Source organism: Pseudophryne corroboree, chromosome 3 (assembly GCF_028390025.1).
Source record: "Pseudophryne corroboree isolate aPseCor3 chromosome 3, aPseCor3.hap2, whole genome shotgun sequence".
Classification (NCBI taxonomy): Eukaryota; Metazoa; Chordata; class Amphibia; order Anura; family Myobatrachidae; genus Pseudophryne; species Pseudophryne corroboree.
The window spans coordinates 60,778,802-60,798,227 of NC_086446.1; the positions used below are offsets into that span (position 1 = coordinate 60,778,802).

Genomic DNA, 19,426 nt, shown 5'->3' on the forward strand with positions numbered 1-19,426 from the left:
GCATTACTCTCTAATGTGTATTGGGAGACCACGGCTCTTTTAGGTATAGATGTGTCCACTTATACTGTGGCTGCGATGCATAAGCCTCACATCACTTAGGTTCCGGCGTAGCATATTGTTCGCTATGCACAGAGGGGGTTATTCCGACCGGATCGCACGCTGCGGATTTTCACAGCACAGCGATCAGGCCAAAACTGCGCATGCATATGCACCGCAATGCGCAGTCGCGTCGCGTACAGGTACATTGTTGCCGAGAGATGGATTTAACGAAGAATCCATTCGCATGGGCGATCGCAAGGAGATTGACAGAAAGAGGGCATTTGTGGGTGGCAACTGACTATTTTCTGGGAGTGGTTGGGGAAACGCAGGTGTGTCAGAGTGGTTGCAGGGCGGGTGTCTGACGTCAGCTCTGGCACCGGACAGGCAGAAGTGATCACAGCGGCTGAGTAAGTTCTGAGCTACTCAGAAACTGCAAAAATCTTTTTTGTACCTCTCGGCTGCAGAGGCATTCGCACACTTGCAAAGCAAAAATACACTCCTCTATAGGCGGCGACTGTCTGTGTGCAGCGCTGCAAAAAATAGCTAGCAAGCAATCAGGTCAGAATGACCCCCAGACTTCACTGGGATCTGGAGGGCACATGCACCTTGCCCCCTTGAAGTCTATGGGATCCGAATAGCAATGTATATGCAGCGGCATGCCACGTCTCATACGCATCACAGTCCCACTACAGAACGCTGCTACACACAGCCACAATGTAGCGGGACACATCGGTAGCTGGCACTGTGTGAAAGACACTTTTGAATTACTCCTGATTGTTGTCAACATGGTCAGATGTGATCAGAGGTGTACAGTGGAAATCCTCACCACCTCCTCTAGGGGTCAGTATCTTGGCGGAGCAGGATCATTGATGAACTTGGGTCCAAGACTTCTGTCAATTATAGAGTACTGCATTGTTTTGCTATTTGTATTTGCTTTCTGTAGACATAATGCTGACTTAATATACATTTAATAACGAAATGTCATATTATGTGGTTTAGCTATACAATTGACTTTAAAAAAAAAAAACCAGCATTCTTCAGTAAGCTCTTAAAGGAGGATGGAAGTCAAAGCTTCCTCATTGATGGGCTACAAATGGTGCTACCTTGGTATGTAAGCAAGAATTATGTGAGTAACATTTGGTAACACCAGTAATGCTGCTCTTTCCTCATATAGACTTCTGATGACCACTAAATTGCAAAATGAGGAATTTGTGCCAGTTCTCCTCCATTATTCTCTCTTGGTCCATCTAGATATCTCCTCCAAATCACTTAATGGGTGTCACAACTGAGGGCCTGAGCTGACGGGAGGCAGCCTCAGTTGTAGGGGCTGAGATGTAACGGAACCTGGGAGGTTGTATCAGACCCCTGGACATGTAAGTAACATGTAGAATAACTGCCCGAAGGCGTGACCACGACAACCAGGATAAAAGTCAATGATGTTTATTATGACAAACTCCGTAACACAGCAGCAGTAAAAGGAAACATAAAAGTCAACAGAGGATAAATACAATTCCTGGGTACTACAGGGTGGCAAGGGCCACAGGCACTGGTAGTGTGAGACAGTTCTTATAATCTACTAGTTGGAAAGTCCTTACCAGGCCTGACTGTAGCAATGGAGAGAACCCAGGATCGTACCAGCTGATGTTCCAGGAAAGGCTGGGCTGCTGAAGGTAAAACGGCTGCTGTGGATACTGGCTGGAACCAGACTGTTGTTGGTACGGAGTGGATACTGGCTGGAACCAGTTAAATAATAAACGAACTTGAGAGCGATGAAATAATAATGAAGTTTGGAGTTTGAGAGCGGTGAAATAATAATACCGGTGGAGAGTGGTAAACTGCAGAAAAGGACACCGGCCCTTTAAGAGAAGCTATACACTGCTGGAAGCTGGGCTGGAAGCAGGTGATTGTTTGAGAGCGGTGAAATAATAATACCGGTGGAGAGTGGTAAACTGCAGAAAGGACACCGGCCCTTTAAGAGAAGCTGTACACTGCTGGAAGCTGGGCTGGAAGCAGGTGATTGTTGTAGCTGGAAACAGGTGAGTCCAGAATGGATCGGAGAGTCAGGCTACACCGCAGATGGAATGCTGGTGCGGGTCTCTATAGCAGAAGTCTGGAGACAGGAGCTGGAACCTGGAAGACAACCACAGGAGAGAGACAAACTGGAACTAGGTTAGACAACCAAAGCACTGACGCCTTCCTTGCTCAGGCACAGCTTACTTATACCTGCAGCAAGGAAGGGGTTGGCTAGGCAATTATGCAAATCAACAATACAGACAGCAGATTGGTGGAAATGATCAGATGACAAAATCCAAGATGGCTGCGCCCATGCAGACACTTGGAGGGAAGTTTGGTTTGTAATCCATGTGAGAATTGAAACAGTAATGGCGACGCCGGCCACAGGAGACGCCAGACTGACAAGCGCACATTTAACCACGCGGGCACAGCGGAGGCCGCGGCTGATGAAATCATCACTCTGACATTCTGCATGTGGAAACTCAGGAACAGCGGGATCCGGTCCTGGAACGCTGAGCCAGCCTTAGGAGGCATCTGAAGGGTAAGTAATGGCGTCCAGATACCCGGATCGTGACAGCACCCCCCCCTTTAGGAGTGGCCCCAGGACACTTCTGAGGCTTTAAAGGAAACTTTGCGTGGAAATTTCGGACCAAGGCAGGAGCATGGACGTCTGAGGCATTGGTCCAAGAGCGTTCTTCAGGACCATAGCCCTTCCAGTCAATGAGGTATTGTAACTGACCGTAACGGAAACGTGAGTCCAAAATCTTGGCCACCTCGTACTCGACTCCCCGTTGAGTCTGAACTTTGGGAGCTGGAGGAAGTGCGGAATGAAACCGATTCAGGATCAGCGGTTTCAACAAAGAAACATGAAATGTCCTGGGTATTTTCAAGAAGGATGGTAACTGTAACCTGTAGGCAACAGGATTGATGACTTGTTCAATCTTGAAGGGTCCAATGTAGCGAGGTGCAAATTTCATGCTGGGAACTCTCAACCTCAAATTCTTCGTGGACAGCCACACACGATCACCCACCTTGAGAGCTGGAACCGCTCTACGCTTCCTATCGGCAAACTTCTTATACCTGAATGAGGCTTTAAGCAGGGCTGCGCGGACGTTCCTCCAGTTATTTGAAAACTGACGCAAGGTGACATCCACTGCTGGAACAGAAGTTGCGGGAAGCGGTTGGAATTCTGGGACTTTAGGGTGGAATCCATAATTAATGAAGAATGGTGTAGAAGAAGATGAGGAATGGTATTGATTGTTGTGGCTGAACTCGGCCCAAGGAAGGAGTTGAACCCAGTCATCTTGAGAGGAAGACACATATATACGGAGGAAGGCCTCCAAGTCCTGATTCACCCTCTCGGTTTGACCATTGGTCTGAGGATGGTAAGCCGTGGAAAACTTTAACTTGACTTGGAGGGCTTGACACAAACTTCGCCAAAATTTGGCTACAAATTGTACTCCACGATCCGAGATGATCTCTTCAGGAAGACCGTGAAGTCGGAAGATCTCTTGTATAAACACTTGAGCCAACTTGGAAGCTGACGGAAGACCGGTGAGAGGGATGAAATGTGCCATCTTGGTGAACCGGTCAACTACCACCCAGATGGTATTAAACTTGTTGCAGATAGGTAGATCGGAAACAAAGTCCATCGACAAATGGGTCCAAGGTCGACGGGGAACAGATAATGGAACCAGTTGCCCCGCAGGCGACTGGCGGGAGACTTTGTGTTGGGCACACTTTGGGCAGGAGGCAATAAATTCCATAACGTCCTTCTTCAGAGTTGGCCACCAGTAGGACCTAGAAATAAATTCAAGGGTTTTCTGAATGCCTGTATGTCCAGCAAAACGGGAAGCATGGGCCCAATGCATGAGCTTCTTCCTTAGAACTGGCTTAACAAAACTTTTCCCTGGTGGAGGCGTAGAGTCCATCCCTACCGTGGAGAATGCCAACGGATTAATAATAGGATGCTTGTCTGCAGACTCGGACTCATTTTCTTGCTCCCATGAGCGGGAAAGGGCATCGGCCTTACGATTCTGAGAACCCGGACAGAACTGGAGTTTAAAGTCAAACCTAGAGAAGAAAAGTGCCCATCTGGCCTGACGAGGATTCAGACATTGTGCGCCTTTGAGATATAAAAGATTTTTGTGGTCGGTAAGTATGGTGATTGAGTGGGAAGCTCCCTCCAACAGGTATCTCCACTCCTCCAGAGCGAGCTTGATGGCTAGCAACTCCTGATCGCCAATGGCATAGTTGCGCTCAGCTGGGGAGAACTTCCGGGAGAAGAAACTGCAAGGATGTAGATGTCCATCTTTGGCCCTCTGGGATAACACTGCTCCTACTCCAACGGAGGAGGCATCTACCTCTAAGATAAAAGGAGAGTCGGTGTCGGGCTGTTTCAGAACTGGTGCAGAGATGAACCGTTGCTTCAGAAGGTGAAAGGCCTGTGTAGCTTCCTCGGACCACTTGGACGGATTAGCACCTTTCTTGGTTAATGCAGTGATAGGCGCCACAATGGTGGAAAAGTCTCGTATAAATTTTCTATAATAATTGGCGAACCCTAAGAACCTCTGGACCCCTTTGAGGCTTAAGGGTATAGGCCAATTCTGGATTGCTTGGAGTTTCTCAGGATCCATCTCTAGTCCGGAACCGGACACAATGTAACCTAGAAACGGAATGGTTTTAACTTCAAACACACACTTCTCCAATTTACAATAGAGGTGATTGACACGGAGACGGGAAAGAACCTCTTTTACCCAGAAACGATGATCTTCGAGATTATTAGCAAAGATGAGGATGTCGTCTAGATAAACCACAACATGGCGGTACAAGATGTCCCTGAAAATCTCATTCACGAAGTGCTGGAAGACTGCTGGAGCGTTGCTCAATCCGAAGGGCATGACGAGGTACTCATAATGTCCGTCACGGGTGTTAAAGGCGGTCTTCCACTCGTCACCCTCACGGATTCGGATGAGATTGTAGGCACCCCTCAAGTCCAGCTTTGTGAAAATAGTTGCACCACTAACTCTATCAAAGAGCTCGGTAATCAGGGGTAAAGGGTATCGGTTCTTGACGGTAATGTCGTTCAGACCTCTGTAGTCGATGCACGGACGCAGACCACCGTCTTTCTTCTTAACGAAGAAGAAGCCTGCGCCGGCTGGAGAAGAAGATGGTCGGATGAAACCCTTCGCCAGGTTCTCTTTGATGTACTCTTCCATGGAGTGTGTCTCAGGCAGAGACAACGGATAAGTTCGGCCTCGCGGTGGAACCTTCCCTGGAATGAGGTCGATTGGGCAGTCCCATTCTCTATGAGGAGGAAGGATATCAGCAGAGGCTTTACTGAACACGTCCGTGAAGTCTTGATATGGAGGAGGCGGAACATCAGATGACCTGGGGAAGGAAGAACAAACAGGAAGAACTTTGGCTAAACAAGTCTCAGCACAGGAGGGACCCCATGCCAGTATTTGCGTAGTCGTCCAGTCAATTGATGGGTTGTGGAGACGGAGCCATGGAAGGCCTAAAACCACTGGATGTGTGGCTCTTGGAATCACTAAAAAAGAAATATACTCAGAATGAAGAACTCCCACTCTCAGACGAACTGGAAGAGTCCTTAAGGAAATGACTGCGTCAAAAATCTTGCTGCCATCCACGGCAGTCAAAGAGATGGACGAGGGTAGGGACCACCGTTTAACATAAGCTTCGGTTATGAAATTCCCAGCTGCTCCGGAATCAAGGAGGGCAATGACGTTCCTGTAACGTTGAGCAATTTGGAGCGACACTGGGAGGTTACAGTCATGAGGAGATGGAGAGGAGATCATTACTCCTAGCTGGCCCTCTCCTTGGCGAGCTAGGATCTGGAGTTTCCCGGACGTTTGGGACAGGCATTGATAGTGTGCGACGGAGCTGCACAGTAGAGACAGAGAGACTCAGAGAGACGTCTTCGGCGCTCAGCGGGAGATAGACGGGAACGACTAATTTGCATAGGCTCATCCTTGGATGGAGATGGTTGACGAGGAGGAGGAGCAGAAGATTTAGGAGTAGATGATCTTCCTCGCTCGGTTGCTCTCTCTCTGAAACGTAGATCAACCTTCGTGCAAAGAGAAATTAGCTCATCCAACTTAGAGGGCAAGTCTCTGGTAGCTAACTCATCCTTGATGCGTTCTGATAAGCCATGCCAGAATGCAGCATACAGGGCCTCGTCGTTCCATGCCAGTTCGGATGCCAGGATTTTAAACTGTATAAGATACTGTCCCACAGTACGTGTTCCCTGGCGTAAACGGAGAATCTCAGATGAAGCAGATGTTATCCGGCCTGGCTCGTCGAAGATGCGCCTGAATGTAGCTACAAAGTCAGTATAGGAGGATAGCAGGGGATCAGACTTCTCCCATAAAGGTGATGCCCAGTCAAGGGCTGAGCCACTGAGAAGGGAGATGATATAGGCAATTTTGGTACGGTCACTGAAGAAATTGCCAGGTAGAAGCTCAAAGTGGATTTCACATTGATTGAGAAATCCCCTGCAGAACCTTGGAGATCCATCAAATTTTGCTGGCGTTGGAAGATGAAGATGTGGACTGGAAATGGGTAAGGTGGGTGGGGTTACAGCTGGTGTCACTGTAGTGGACGCACCGGACGTGCCAGGTCCACGGAGGGTCGTTTGAATCCCATCCAGCCGTGTAGAGAGATCCTGGAGACAGCGGATGATGTGGCCTGTGCAGCCTCCTGATGTTCAAGTTGGGCTGCCAGTTCTTGCATCGGCCTGGCCGCTTGATCCTGGTCTCCGGCTGGATTCATTAGGTCAGTGCTTACTGTCACAACTGAGGGCCTGAGCTGACGGGAGGCAGCCTCAGTTGTAGGGGCTGAGATGTAACGGAACCTGGGAGGTTGTATCAGACCCCTAGACATGTAAGTAACATGTAGAATAACTGCCCGAAGGCGTGACCACAACAACTAGGATAAAAGTCAATGATGTTTATAATGACAAACTCCGTAACACAGCAGCAGTAAAAGGAAACATAAAAGTCAACAGAGGATAAATACAATTCCTGGGTACTACAGGGTGGCAAGGGCCACAGGCACTGGTAGTGTGAGACAGTTCTTATAATCTTCTAGTTGGAAAGTCCTTACCAGGCCTGACTGTAGCAATGGAGAGAACCCAGGATCGTACCAGCTGATGTTCCAGGAAAGGCTGGGCTGCTGAAGGTAAAACGGCTGCTGTGGATACTGGCTGGAACCAGACTGTTGTTGGTACGGAGTGGATACTGGCTGGAACCAGTTAAATAATAAACAAACTTGAGAGCGATGAAATAATAATGAAGTTTGGAGTTTGAGAGCGGTGAAATAATAATACCGGTGGAGAGTGGTAAACTGCAGAAAAGGACACCGGCCCTTTAAGAGAAGCTATACACTGCTGGAAGCTGGGCTGGAAGCAGGTGATTGTTTGAGAGCGGTGAAATAATAATACCGGTGGAGAGTGGTAAACTGCAGAAAGGACACCGGCCCTTTAAGAGAAGCTGTACACTGCTGGAAGCTGGGCTGGAAGCAGGTGATTGTTGTAGCTGGAAACAGGTGAGTCCAGAATGGATCGGAGAGTCAGGCTACACCGCAGATGGAATGCTGGTGCGGGTCTCTATAGCAGAAGTCTGGAGACAGGAGCTGGAACCTGGAAGACAACCACAGGAGAGAGACAAACTGGAACTAGGTTAGACAACCAAAGCACTGACGCCTTCCTTGCTCAGGCACAGCTTACTTATACCTGCAGCAAGGAAGGGGTTGGCTAGGCAATTATGCAAATCAACAATACAGACAGCAGATTGGTGGAAATGATCAGATGACAAAATCCAAGATGGCTGCGCCCATGCAGACACTTGGAGGGAAGTTTGGTTTGTAATCCATGTGAGAATTGAAACAGTAATGGCGACGCCGGCCACAGGAGACAGGAGACGCCAGACTGACAAGCGCACATTTAACCACGCGGGCACAGCGGAGGCCGCGGCTGATGAAATCATCACTCTGACATTCTGCATGTGGAAACTCAGGAACAGCGGGATCCGGTCCTGGAACGCTGAGCCAGCCTTAGGAGGCATCTGAAGGGTAAGTAATGGCGTCCAGATACCCGGATCGTGACAATGGGACAGCAGTGACTGTTGGGGAGATGTATAAAACCTTCTATACGGGACCAGTGGAGGAGTTGTCCATATCAACTGATTAGTTTCTAGCTATCATATATCTAGTACATTCTACACAATGATAGGTAGAATCTCATTGGTTGCTATGAGTAATACCTCCTCTTGACTTCTTCAGAAGGTTAGAAGCATCTACCCTTGTGTTCCATATATGCCAGTTTTTTTATATTCCCAAAGAAATAAGGCAGCGCAGCGGCCATAACCCAGCACACAGTGACAATGTGACTGTCAGATAGGTGTTACAGGGGCAGCAGCCATAGCCGAGCGCACAGCAGCAATGTGACTTTCATACAGGTGTTAAAGGGGCAGCAGCCATAGCCCAGTGCACAGCAGCAATGTGACTGTCAGACAGATGTTACAGGCACAGCAGCTATAGCCCTGCCCACTGCAGCAATGTGACTGTCAGACAGGTGTTACAGGGGCAGCAGCCATAGCCCAGCACACAGCAGCAATGTGACTGTCAGACAGGTGTTACAGGGGCAGCAGCCATAGCCCAGCGCACAGCAGCAATGTGACTGTCATACAGGTGTTACAGGGGCAGCAGCCATAGCCGAGCACACAGCAGCAATGTGACTGTCAGACAGGTGTTACAAGAGCAGCAGCCCTATCCCAGCTCACAGCAGCAATGTGACTGTCAGACAGGTCTTACAGGGGCAGCAGCCATAGCCAAGCACACAGCAGCAATGTGACTGTCAGACAGGTGTTACAGGGGCAGCAGCCATAGCCCAGCACACAGCAGCAATGTGACTTTCATACAGGTGTTAAAGGGGCAGCAGCCATAGCCCAGTGCACAGCAGCAATGTGACTGTCATACAGATGTTACAGGCGCAGCAGCTATAGCCCAGCCCACTGCAGCAATGTGACTGTCAGACAGGTGTTACAGGGGCAGCAGCCATAGCCCAGTGCTCAGCAGCAATTTGACTGTTAGACAGGTGTAACAGGGGCAGCAGCCATAGCCCAGCGTACAGTGGCAATGTGACTATCAGACAGGTTGTAGAGGGTCAGTAGGTTGACACTAAATGCTGAAAAGAACAAAATAAGGTTTCAGGTAATTTAGACTGTGCATCACTACGCTGTGCACGGGTGTAGTATGGTATGACGGCGGTCGGGCTCCCGGCGATCAGCATACCGGTGCCGGGAGCCCGACCGCCGGCATACCAACAGTGTGGCGAGCGCAAATGAGCCCCTTACGCGCTCATCGCGCTGCGGGCATGGGGGCACGCTACGTGCGCCACACTATTTTATTCTCCTTCCAGGGGGGTCGTGGACCCCCACGAGGGAGAATAAGTGTCGGTATGCCGGCTTTCGGGATTCCGGCGCCGGTATACTGAAGACCACCCCTGTGCACCAGGCTACTAATGGGTAGGACCCAGCATTTTGATTACATACTAAAAATCTTTTTGAACCTCTAGCAATATTATATAGGCTGCAGTGTCATTGTGAATGTTATTCAGGCCTAATTTATAGAATATCTTAAACTCCCCCTTTTAGCAGCATATTACTTATGCCTCATTTATCTGGATTCTGAATTTATCTCCATTTACCACTATTTCTACACAGGTGCCCCACGGTAGCCCTTGAATTGGGTTAGCTGCATTGTAGACAAATAGAGACACATTGGTAATACCACCCCCTCCCCCATGTATAGTCTATCATAGACCTCCTCATCTTCCCCTGGGTCTTTTCATTTCTCTGCATAGGCAGGGAGTGTGTTTGGTGTTCTGCTCAGTAGCAAGGACTTACATTTCCCTCAGTTCCAATGACATACCATTCCACATTGCAAAACCTAGGATGGTCTAACTACCCAGGCTCACAATTCCGATACTCAATAGCGTTGTTCAGGTAAATAAGAAAAGCGAAATGTTCCTGGTTTAAGTAGGGGGCTTCTGTGTATGCATTCATATACCTATATATGTTCTTTTCTTTGTTTTGTGTAAGCACATATACCTTTTACATAACCAATAAATGTTACGTTTTACACAAAATTTATGTTTCACTTAGGTAGGTGTGTGCCCCACCAAGAGAGTACTTTAATTTTCTCTTTTATCATTTATAGCCTTCCTGAGTTCTCAACATAAAAAAACAGACAAAATTGAGAACTGCATAATGCTCATTGTTAGAATCAATCCCCTTGAACACCAGTAGAGGGTGCAATTTAGCATTATGCAAATCCATGGGCACATTCCAACACTACTCAGTAATCAAGTTAAATTCAAAATAGTGATTTGTTCAAATGTATGATGACATTTAGAAATGGGAATTTGTCCTACAGGTTACGTTCTCCCATAGTTTCACACGTTCACAGCAAGATTCTCATGAGCTTAGCAGGTGCACAAAATATAAAAATGTTGCAAAATATCTATTGGAATGCAGATACTTGTCCCTTCCCAGGGACAGAAGTATAATTTTGAAAATTAGTAATTATTTGCTTATTTATAATTTAGGCAATACTGCCCCCTGCTGCTAATGCAAAATAGAGTTTAAGTGTGTATGTGATTCTAATAACAGTCTTGACAAAAAATGTATGCATGCTCAAAATGTGATTCAATAAGCAATGAAAAGGGTATGCGTAATAAATTCAGACTACTGCCAGAACACCATATTTGTGTGTGTGTGTGTGTGTGTGTGTGTGTGTGTGTGTGTGTGTGTTCACTTAGTCTTTGGCCAATAACCCTTTCTTTTATAGCTAGCTTGGTTGCCTGATAACTTATCTTTATCATCAGTTTATAAGAGATAATTACAGGGAGGATTTTCTCCAGCACCCAAGTTGTAATGTATTTGTACATAACTCAGATTGGTTCAGCAGAAGTCCATTTACAAAACTTTATCAAAATTAATGCTATTGCCACTGTTTCCATAGATCAGATGGGCAAAGAATATATTTGAAGCTATCCCTCACCAATAAACCCTCTGGAACCCATCATACTATTCTGATTCTCTGATGCTCAGCAGATTTGTCAGTGCTAAATAGTTTTAAATGGAATCAGTAAATTCTAGCCTCATGTCTTTGAGCTAATACATCCCTAGATATTCAGGATGATTACTTCATAATCTTGCGACTTTTCAATACCTAAAAATTCCAAAGTTATGGTCTGCCTTTCATCCTGGCCTGTCTTTTAGTAAGGTACTAGTGACCAAAGGCCATGTGCCATCTCCAGTATAACCCCTCCTTGACTGGTGCATAGAAGAGTCTGGCACAGTGGCAGTCTACTGCACATTTGTAGACACAATTTTCCCAGGGATTTTACAACTGTGCTACATGCCCAGATCTACGAGAATATGGGGCCCCAATGCATTGCTTTGCCCAGGGCCTACAATGCAGTGAAAACACCACTGATCACAAGGGATAAGTTTTCAGCAGATGTAACTGGATTGTAAATCAATCAAAAAGTAAAAAAATTCCTTTACAACATATAACATTTCTTGGAGTAATAATAAATACATGGTATTTCTCAGCAAAAAGAGGTCGCCATAGACCAGAGATTTTCAACCTTTACAACTTGCGGCACTCTGAACAAGATTTCAATATTGCCAAGGCACACTGAAATATAATGGTAATATATGGTGCAGCTGCATGTCCTAGGATGTCATGTTGCAGCTTCTCCATAGGTAATGCCTGAGCCACATCTGAGAAAGCCAGAAGAGCCCAACACCACGCGGGCCCAAAATTAGAACTGGCTCTGCAACCACTAAACCCACCAGTATTGATCATTCCAGGGCCTCAGTAGCTGCAAAACACTGACGAGTCTGGCTCTGCTTTTATGGCGGCACACCTGGAGACTGCTCAGGGCACACTAGTGTGCCATGGCACAGTGGTTGAAAAACACTGCAATAGACAATAATTGTCAGTTCAAACAGATTTATCAACATATCACAGTAAGGAAGGGCCTCAAGCATGTTTGAAATTTTTTTTCCCACCATAGTAGATACCTGTTCAAATTGGCACTTGTACAATCTGCATCTAGAACTCCTATTATTTTAGGATCACAGGCAGACTCCTCAGGATGACAATATCAGCTTATTAATACACACAAGTGTGATACCCATGTTTGGGTACCCTTGCTGCATATCGCTGCAGCCATAATGGCAGCCAGTGCTACCTGAGAGACTTTTGTGTGGTAGGCACCTTTAGGGTTAAAACCCCTTATCTTGTGCATGTAATAGCTTAGGGCACTAGGACCCACGACCCGTGGTACCTGTCCCAGCTGCGCTGGAAGCCCGTTCCCATTGGGATTGGCTGGAGCCGGCCGGGAAGAAGGAGGAGGGCCGGTGATAAAAGGGGGGCCAGATTGGCGTGCTGGAGAGAGGGAGTCCTACCGCTGTTCACCGCCGCAAGGAGAAGAGCTGCGGCCGCACCGGAACTAGCCAGGCACCGCCGGAGAGAGAGAAGCTGTCCCGTACTGTCAGCGCATGTGGGAGGAGTGACGCGGCTGCCCGGGGCCCCGGATGAGGCTCTGCTGCTGCGGCCGCCAAGGAGGAGAGCGCACAGAGTGGAGAGACAGTGGCCCGCAGCCTGAGAGGAGACACTGCCGCGCTGGTGAGAGCCGGCACCCGACCGCTGCAACTGCCTGCCAGACCCTTGAGAGGGCTGTGAACCACTGCACTGAAGGGGGAGCCCAGCACGGTCGGACTCTGCAGCCACAAGTTTGGAGCCACCAGCCTGCCCAAGACTCGGGGTAAGCCTAGGGGAATACCCCACGCACAGACACCCAAGCCAGCTAAGCCCTCACTCCCCAACCTATGGGCCCTAATAAGATTAAAGACTTCTGGCCTAACCAGCACTAATAGTGCCATAGCAACCGACACAAGAACTCTTTAATGGAGAGACCAGACAGGGACATTGTAACCCGGTCAGTACCTGCCCACAATGTTGTCTCAATGTAAGAAATACAGAAGAGCCTGTCTGAGTTGAAGTCAGAGTTAATGTCCCAGACTGTGAAGCGCTGTTAGTACACTAGAGACATTATATTCCTTATGCACACCGGGCTTAACCCCGTTCCCTCAGGTACCTGAATCAGGTCTATCTCTGTGCCCTGGTAAATCCTACTGGCTGTATTTCACCCTACCTAAGACAGGCTTACTTGCAAAACTTGTCCTGCCTGTTACAGTGACACTTCGTGAATAATGCCTTACATTGGGAGGGGAGGCTCACAGTAAACTAACGTTTGTTTTTTCTGGATCGTCATTACATTGACTCATGCCAGCTACCACTCTGGGTATATGCAATTGACCCCTATATACAAACTGACTCTTGTGATTCATTTAAACGCATACCGATGGACTTCTCCGGATTGTATATAACATTAAGGTTTCCTTTTATTTGAGTTCATATCGCCACCTAGTGGCGCATTAATATACTGTTTGAACGTCCCTGAACCCTCCTGGTCAAACGTCATTCGGGTTTTCTTCTGAGCTCTAAAAAGCACTGAAATTGATATGTGATAACACTTATGCCTATTAAGCAAATGATATGTGATAACACTTATGCATAGTATACAAATGATATGTGATGTTCCGCAAAGTGTCTTTTGGGATAGAGTTGATTTATTAGCCGCCATTTGAATACAATTAAATGGTCACTTTTCATTCCCCGAATTTAAATAAACGTGTTGTCACCATCCGTTTGCATTTCCTTGATCTGTGGGGTCCTCCTTGGGGTGATTTTTCTTCTGCCACAGGCTCCTGAGGAAGAAGTGAGAGGTCCCGAAGCCTCAAGCATCGTCTGTAGAAAGCAGGTACAACTCCACTCTCACACAGGGGTACTATTACACAAGGAACTCTCTGATATCAAGGTTTATAATGTTCAAAGTTTGAGATCCGTTTCAGGACCCTGTGGCCCAGGTGAGGTAGAAGTATGAGTTAAGTTAGGAGGTCTGATGAGTTTTCTACAGAGAGACAGTCCAGACCAAATTCAGTACCAGGATACAGGACTGGAACTGTAGCTATGAATACCTGGAAAGCAGTGAAGGAACTCAAGTAACCCTGCTAGAGAATTCAGAGCTGTTTATTACTGAAGCTGGAGTCAGAACACAGAACTCAAGTACGATCCAGAGTCTTATGTATTCAGGTCTGACGACTTCTGCAACCAACACCCTGGGACTGCTTTGGTCCAGACCTTGAACTGGATTCAGGCAAGAGAAACTCAGAGAGAAAGTAGAGACATGCTAATGTGGACCACCAGCAAACCAGCCAGAAGGATCTGGAAACAGAACACTACACAACCCTGGAATCAGTCTTCTGACCCATTTGTTAGGAATACAGGATAGGGGAGCCAAACATAGCACCAGCCTGTGTTGTAGCCAGAAGGGCAGAATGGAAGTCTCTGTAACCACTAGATGTAGAAAACGCTGCTGAGTATATCCACAGTAGATGGCATGCAGCAGCTAAACACAAAAGATTGTAAACAGCTATACATAATGAAATGTGGGTACAGCTCCAGGAAGTAGGAAACCAGATGACTGACCCAAGCTGTATAGCTGCTGTTATGTAGACAGGGAGCAGATGATAAAGAGCAGGCAAATGGATTGTCTATGGTGGGCTGGTGCAGCTGAGGTTTGCATGCTGAATTGAATACAGCAGTGTTGTTTAGTAAACAAACAGCGGAAATGGCTTGTAAGATACTGTCAGCAGATATAAATCTGGCAATGTACAGCAGTCCAGAGCAGGTCTAAATAGGACATACTGGAATTTTATAGGCTGCTGGAATCATATGAGCGCAGCTGTGGTGCTGGGATTGATTCAGAGAGTCACACAGGAAAATCCAGTATGGCCACAGCCATGCAGCCACCTGATTTGTTTACAAACATGGGAATGCTGTGATGGACCCAATGTTTTGCAGAGAATAATGATGTGACAGCTCCAGGTGTGGTATGTAGGACTTAGACCCCAATTCTTGTCAGTATCCCCTCCTTCATGAGTGGCCACTGGAGACTTTGGATGGGGCTTAGCCAGAATATTTTTGGGAAAATTCTTGATGTATTCTGGAGCATGAACATTAGAGTCTGTGATTCATGATGTTACTTCATGCCCGTGGTCCTTCCAATCCACTAGATATTGCAGATGGTTGTGTCTGAAACAAGAAACCAAAATTGTCTGTCTTCATTTTGTATTCCTCACCCTGCTCTGTCTGAACAGTTGGTGAGCCTTGTTTGGGAGAATAAAACACTTTAGGACAAGCAGCTTCAACAAAAAGTCATGAAAGGAGTTTGATGTTTTGAGGTATTTTGAGGTAAGGCACTGCCTTTGATAGCGCATATAACATTTTGATATCCGCTTATCTTGAACACCTGTACCTGCTGTTATCAAAGGCAGTGCACCAAACCCAAACCTGCTTTCATGGCATGATGTTGTCCCTGTACACCTCGACAAGTTGGCCATGAATGTCAGCTGCTGATGTGCCCTTTAGATGCAGAAATCCAATCACACTATGCACCCCAATGTTTGACTATGTTTCCACCATCCCCACCATCTTACAACTGATGTTGGGACAGTATGACTGATATGAGGTGCAGTCCATTGGCCATGAGGGGAAGCAGTGGTCTACCTGCTCTGGCCTGGCAGGAAGTTAGAATGAAATAGACAACATTACACACGTAAGAGATCTTGTTTCCTTACTTATTGAACCACAGTCGTATCTGTCTGTGGTTTCAATGTTTATATCATATATTATCTTGGTATATGCTTTAAGATTTCTTTTTCATTATTCAGAGTAAACTTTGTGTCTGTGTTTTGTGCAGTTTCAAGAGATGCAGATTTCCTGTTACAGAGGACGTGAGTCAGGCTGGATCCAGTTTATCTGGGATGTTTGGAAAGTGTCAGATGAAGGAACTAAAGTAAGTAGATTTATTATAAAACAAAGCAAACAACATAATCTTTCACAACAAGCTAAATCAGGGCCAGATTAAGGGCCACATGGACCTCATGCTGAAAATGTTAGAGGGCCTTGACTGAGAAGGGGAGGAGCTGTGGCACTACCACACCCAATGTCTATACATTGTGGAATCCCAGCTCTCACCTAATGTAACAAATAATCAAAAAAACTCAAATGTTTTTCAGGTAGTATAAATTTAATGTATTAGTTTATTAAAAGTCAGAATTAAATGTTTTAAAAAAATCTGCGATAGTAATAATGTCTTCTAAAAAAAGATAGGCCTAATACTGATATAGTTAACAACACAAAGTAATGACATACAAATACACAAGATGATTGTGAATATTTCCAGTAAATCTTGGCACTGCTTAGGAACAACCATGGAGGAATGGATTCCTATCCAAAATAAATGGTAGCACATATGAATGCAAGGGTAATAAGCTCTATACAGGCTTGGTTAGTCTACACTGCCCCTATGCAGTTATAATATAATGAAGACCTCCATTCTGGGAGGGATTGAATACTGGGAGGTGCTGTGAATGTCAGTTGCTGATGGGGTTATACCCAGGGAGGAATACAAATGTCTTTACACTAATTTCCCCACCACTCCTACCTACTATCACCTCCCCAAGAGTCACAAATCCGTCACTGCAAGAAACCAATTATCTCTGGTATTAAGTACCTTTCCTCTAATCTATTATTTTATGTAGATTCATTCTTACAACAGAGTGTCTCTTTGTTTAGGTCACACATCCAAGATACCACTCATTTCCTTCAACCTATTAAAGACATACAATAATATAGAGACCTTTGATGATCTTTTACTGCCAATGGATACCCTGATAATTTGCTCCAGAAGGCACTGGAAGATGTTAGATTAGTTTACAGAGATAGACTTCTGGCAAAGAAAACCAATATGGCAGGGACTAGAGGTAACCACTTTAAAATTAAATAGATAATATGTAAAAAATTACAGTATTCTAAAATAGGATAACATTCTAGGAGATTCCATTCCAGTCGAACCCAAATTTATTTATTTAATTTTGGCCCCCAGAGGCTTGGCACATCATGGAGTAAACAGCACAGTGCTATAACTCCCATTTAAAAACCCTTCTACATACCCTGTGTACCTGGTACTTAGGCTGCTCCTGCTGTTATGTGAGCCCCCTGTGTCTATCCGGAGGTATGCTGGGGTGGTGTGAGCTGCCCCGCTGATGGGGTTTGTACACAGCAGTCAGGTGAGGCCTGGACCTCCAGATAAAAAATCCAGTAGAGAGGAGGAGTGCTATCTTGAGCAAACTTGCTGTCTTCTCGAAGGTGAATATCTTCTGTTTAAATCTCCTTCTGTGCATGCATGGTGGGATTTGGCAAGAAAGGAACGGTCACAATTTTTATTGTATAAATCCAAATGTAGGTTGTTATTCTCCAGACACATCTTGTACTCACAGGCAGAGGTGGGCGGAAGTTATCTGGCCTTCCTCTCCAAGGAAGATAAGGGCAATATACTCTATCTGTCCAGCAAATATATGATTCTCAGGGGGATTTGAAATACTTAGGCTCTGATATTAATTAAGTTTTTCTTGCCTATTAGTCTTCATTATATGCTTTAAGGGTGTCCTATACAGCAGGTCAACTAAATGATTACCTCTCACAGATTCAATTACCGCAATTGTCTAGAGAATCCATTCATTTTCTAGATTCTCCTTTTACTGTTGAAGAACTGGACACTGCTATTGCTTTGTTCCCCAAAAACGAGGCCCCCGGGTGTGACGGAATACCCATAGAAATGTACAAGCAGTTAAGGGAATTTTATACCCCATATCTACTTTAATTATTTAATGCTCTCTTTGAATATGGTTCTTTACCCTCCTCAATGTCTGAAGCCATTATAATTGTACTTAAGCCGGGTAAAGACCCCACCTCCCCCGATTCTTATCTCCCTATTTCATTACTCTCCACGGACGTTAAGATACTAGACATCCGTTTGAATACTGTAATCAGCTCAATTGTCCATGATGACCAGACGAGTTTTATGCCGGGGAAGTCTACAGTACAGAACCTCCGGAGACTCTTTTGTCACTTACAGAGAGATGACCGATCGGGGTCTGGAGCAGTGGTGGTATCCTTGAATGCCGCCAAGGCCTTTCTTTCGGTGGAATGGGGATATTTATGAAAAGCGCTTAATAAACTTGCCCTCAGTCCAAAATGTATACGGTGGGTCCAGTTGCTATATGCTTCCCCAGCAGCCAATATCTCAGTCAATGGCCATGTGTAGAGATCCTTTCCACTGGAGATGGGTACGTGGCAGGAATGCCCGGTCTCTCCAGCTTTGTTTGCCCTTGCCTTTGAACCCCTAACAAGTTACGTACATATGTCTCCAGACATTGAGAGTAATAAGGTTTTGCATTCTATAGATTTATGCTGATGACATGCTTTATTCCTTAGGGATTCTGAGGACTCTGAGGATTCTGAGGACTCATTAATTTCTAAGTTACAAATCATTAATTTGTTCAGAACTTACTCTGTCTTACAAATTAATTGGAACAAGTCCAGTATCTTTCCTATATTGGGTATCCTCCCTGCTGTGCCGGACCCTCATTGTCCATTTCAGTGGAATCTGTGATTTAAGTATTTGGGAGTTTGGATTTCTCCGCACTCTCAAGATTATGTTGCTCAGAATTTAGAGCCTGTGATGAATGATTTTAAAAAGAAAGCTCACTTGTGGAAAAAAATCCCACTTACCATTATGGGTCGTATCAATCTAATCAAAATGTCTATTCAGTCCAGTTACCAGATGTGTGTACTTTCCTTCAAGGAGTACTCAAAATTCAGCCTCCCTTTGTACATTTGGTGGTTCCTTGGGATTTATCATTGGTTTTTCGTTCCTTGCAACAGTCACCATTCAACCTCTATACTCCATGGACCTCAAGTGGTTAACTGCAAATAACCTATTTCCCTTGGCCATTGCTTCAGCAACAAGGGTGTCAGATTTAGGAGTGCTGTCCAGCTGCTCTCCGTACTTGATCTTCAATCATGACAGAGCAGTCCTTAGGGCCACACAGGGTTACCTCCCCAAGGTGGTCTCCCATTTCCATGTCCTTGAAGAAATTGTTGTACCGGCCTTAAACATACCAGGCCTGTCTGTTGTAGCAGCTTCCCTGGTTGTAACATGGACTCTTCATGTCTATGTGGACCATTGTAGTTCCTTCAGGAATATGGATTCCTTATTTATCCTCTATGGATTTCACAAGTGAGGCTGGCCAGCTAACATGCAGACCCTGGCTAGATGGCTTTGCATGACTATCTTACATGCTTATACGCA

General features: G+C 45.9%; 1 protein-coding gene across 1 annotated transcript in view; it reads left to right on the forward strand.

The window, feature by feature from the left end:
* The window catches only part of LOC135054726 (NACHT, LRR and PYD domains-containing protein 12-like), a 59,979-nt gene that overhangs the window by 1,875 nt on the left and 38,678 nt on the right, over positions 1-19,426 (forward strand). The window contains exon 2 of the mRNA XM_063958022.1: positions 15,971-16,066. Within this exon, the coding sequence (XP_063814092.1) occupies positions 15,971-16,066 (96 nt within the window). The remainder of the gene's footprint in view (positions 1-15,970; positions 16,067-19,426) is intronic.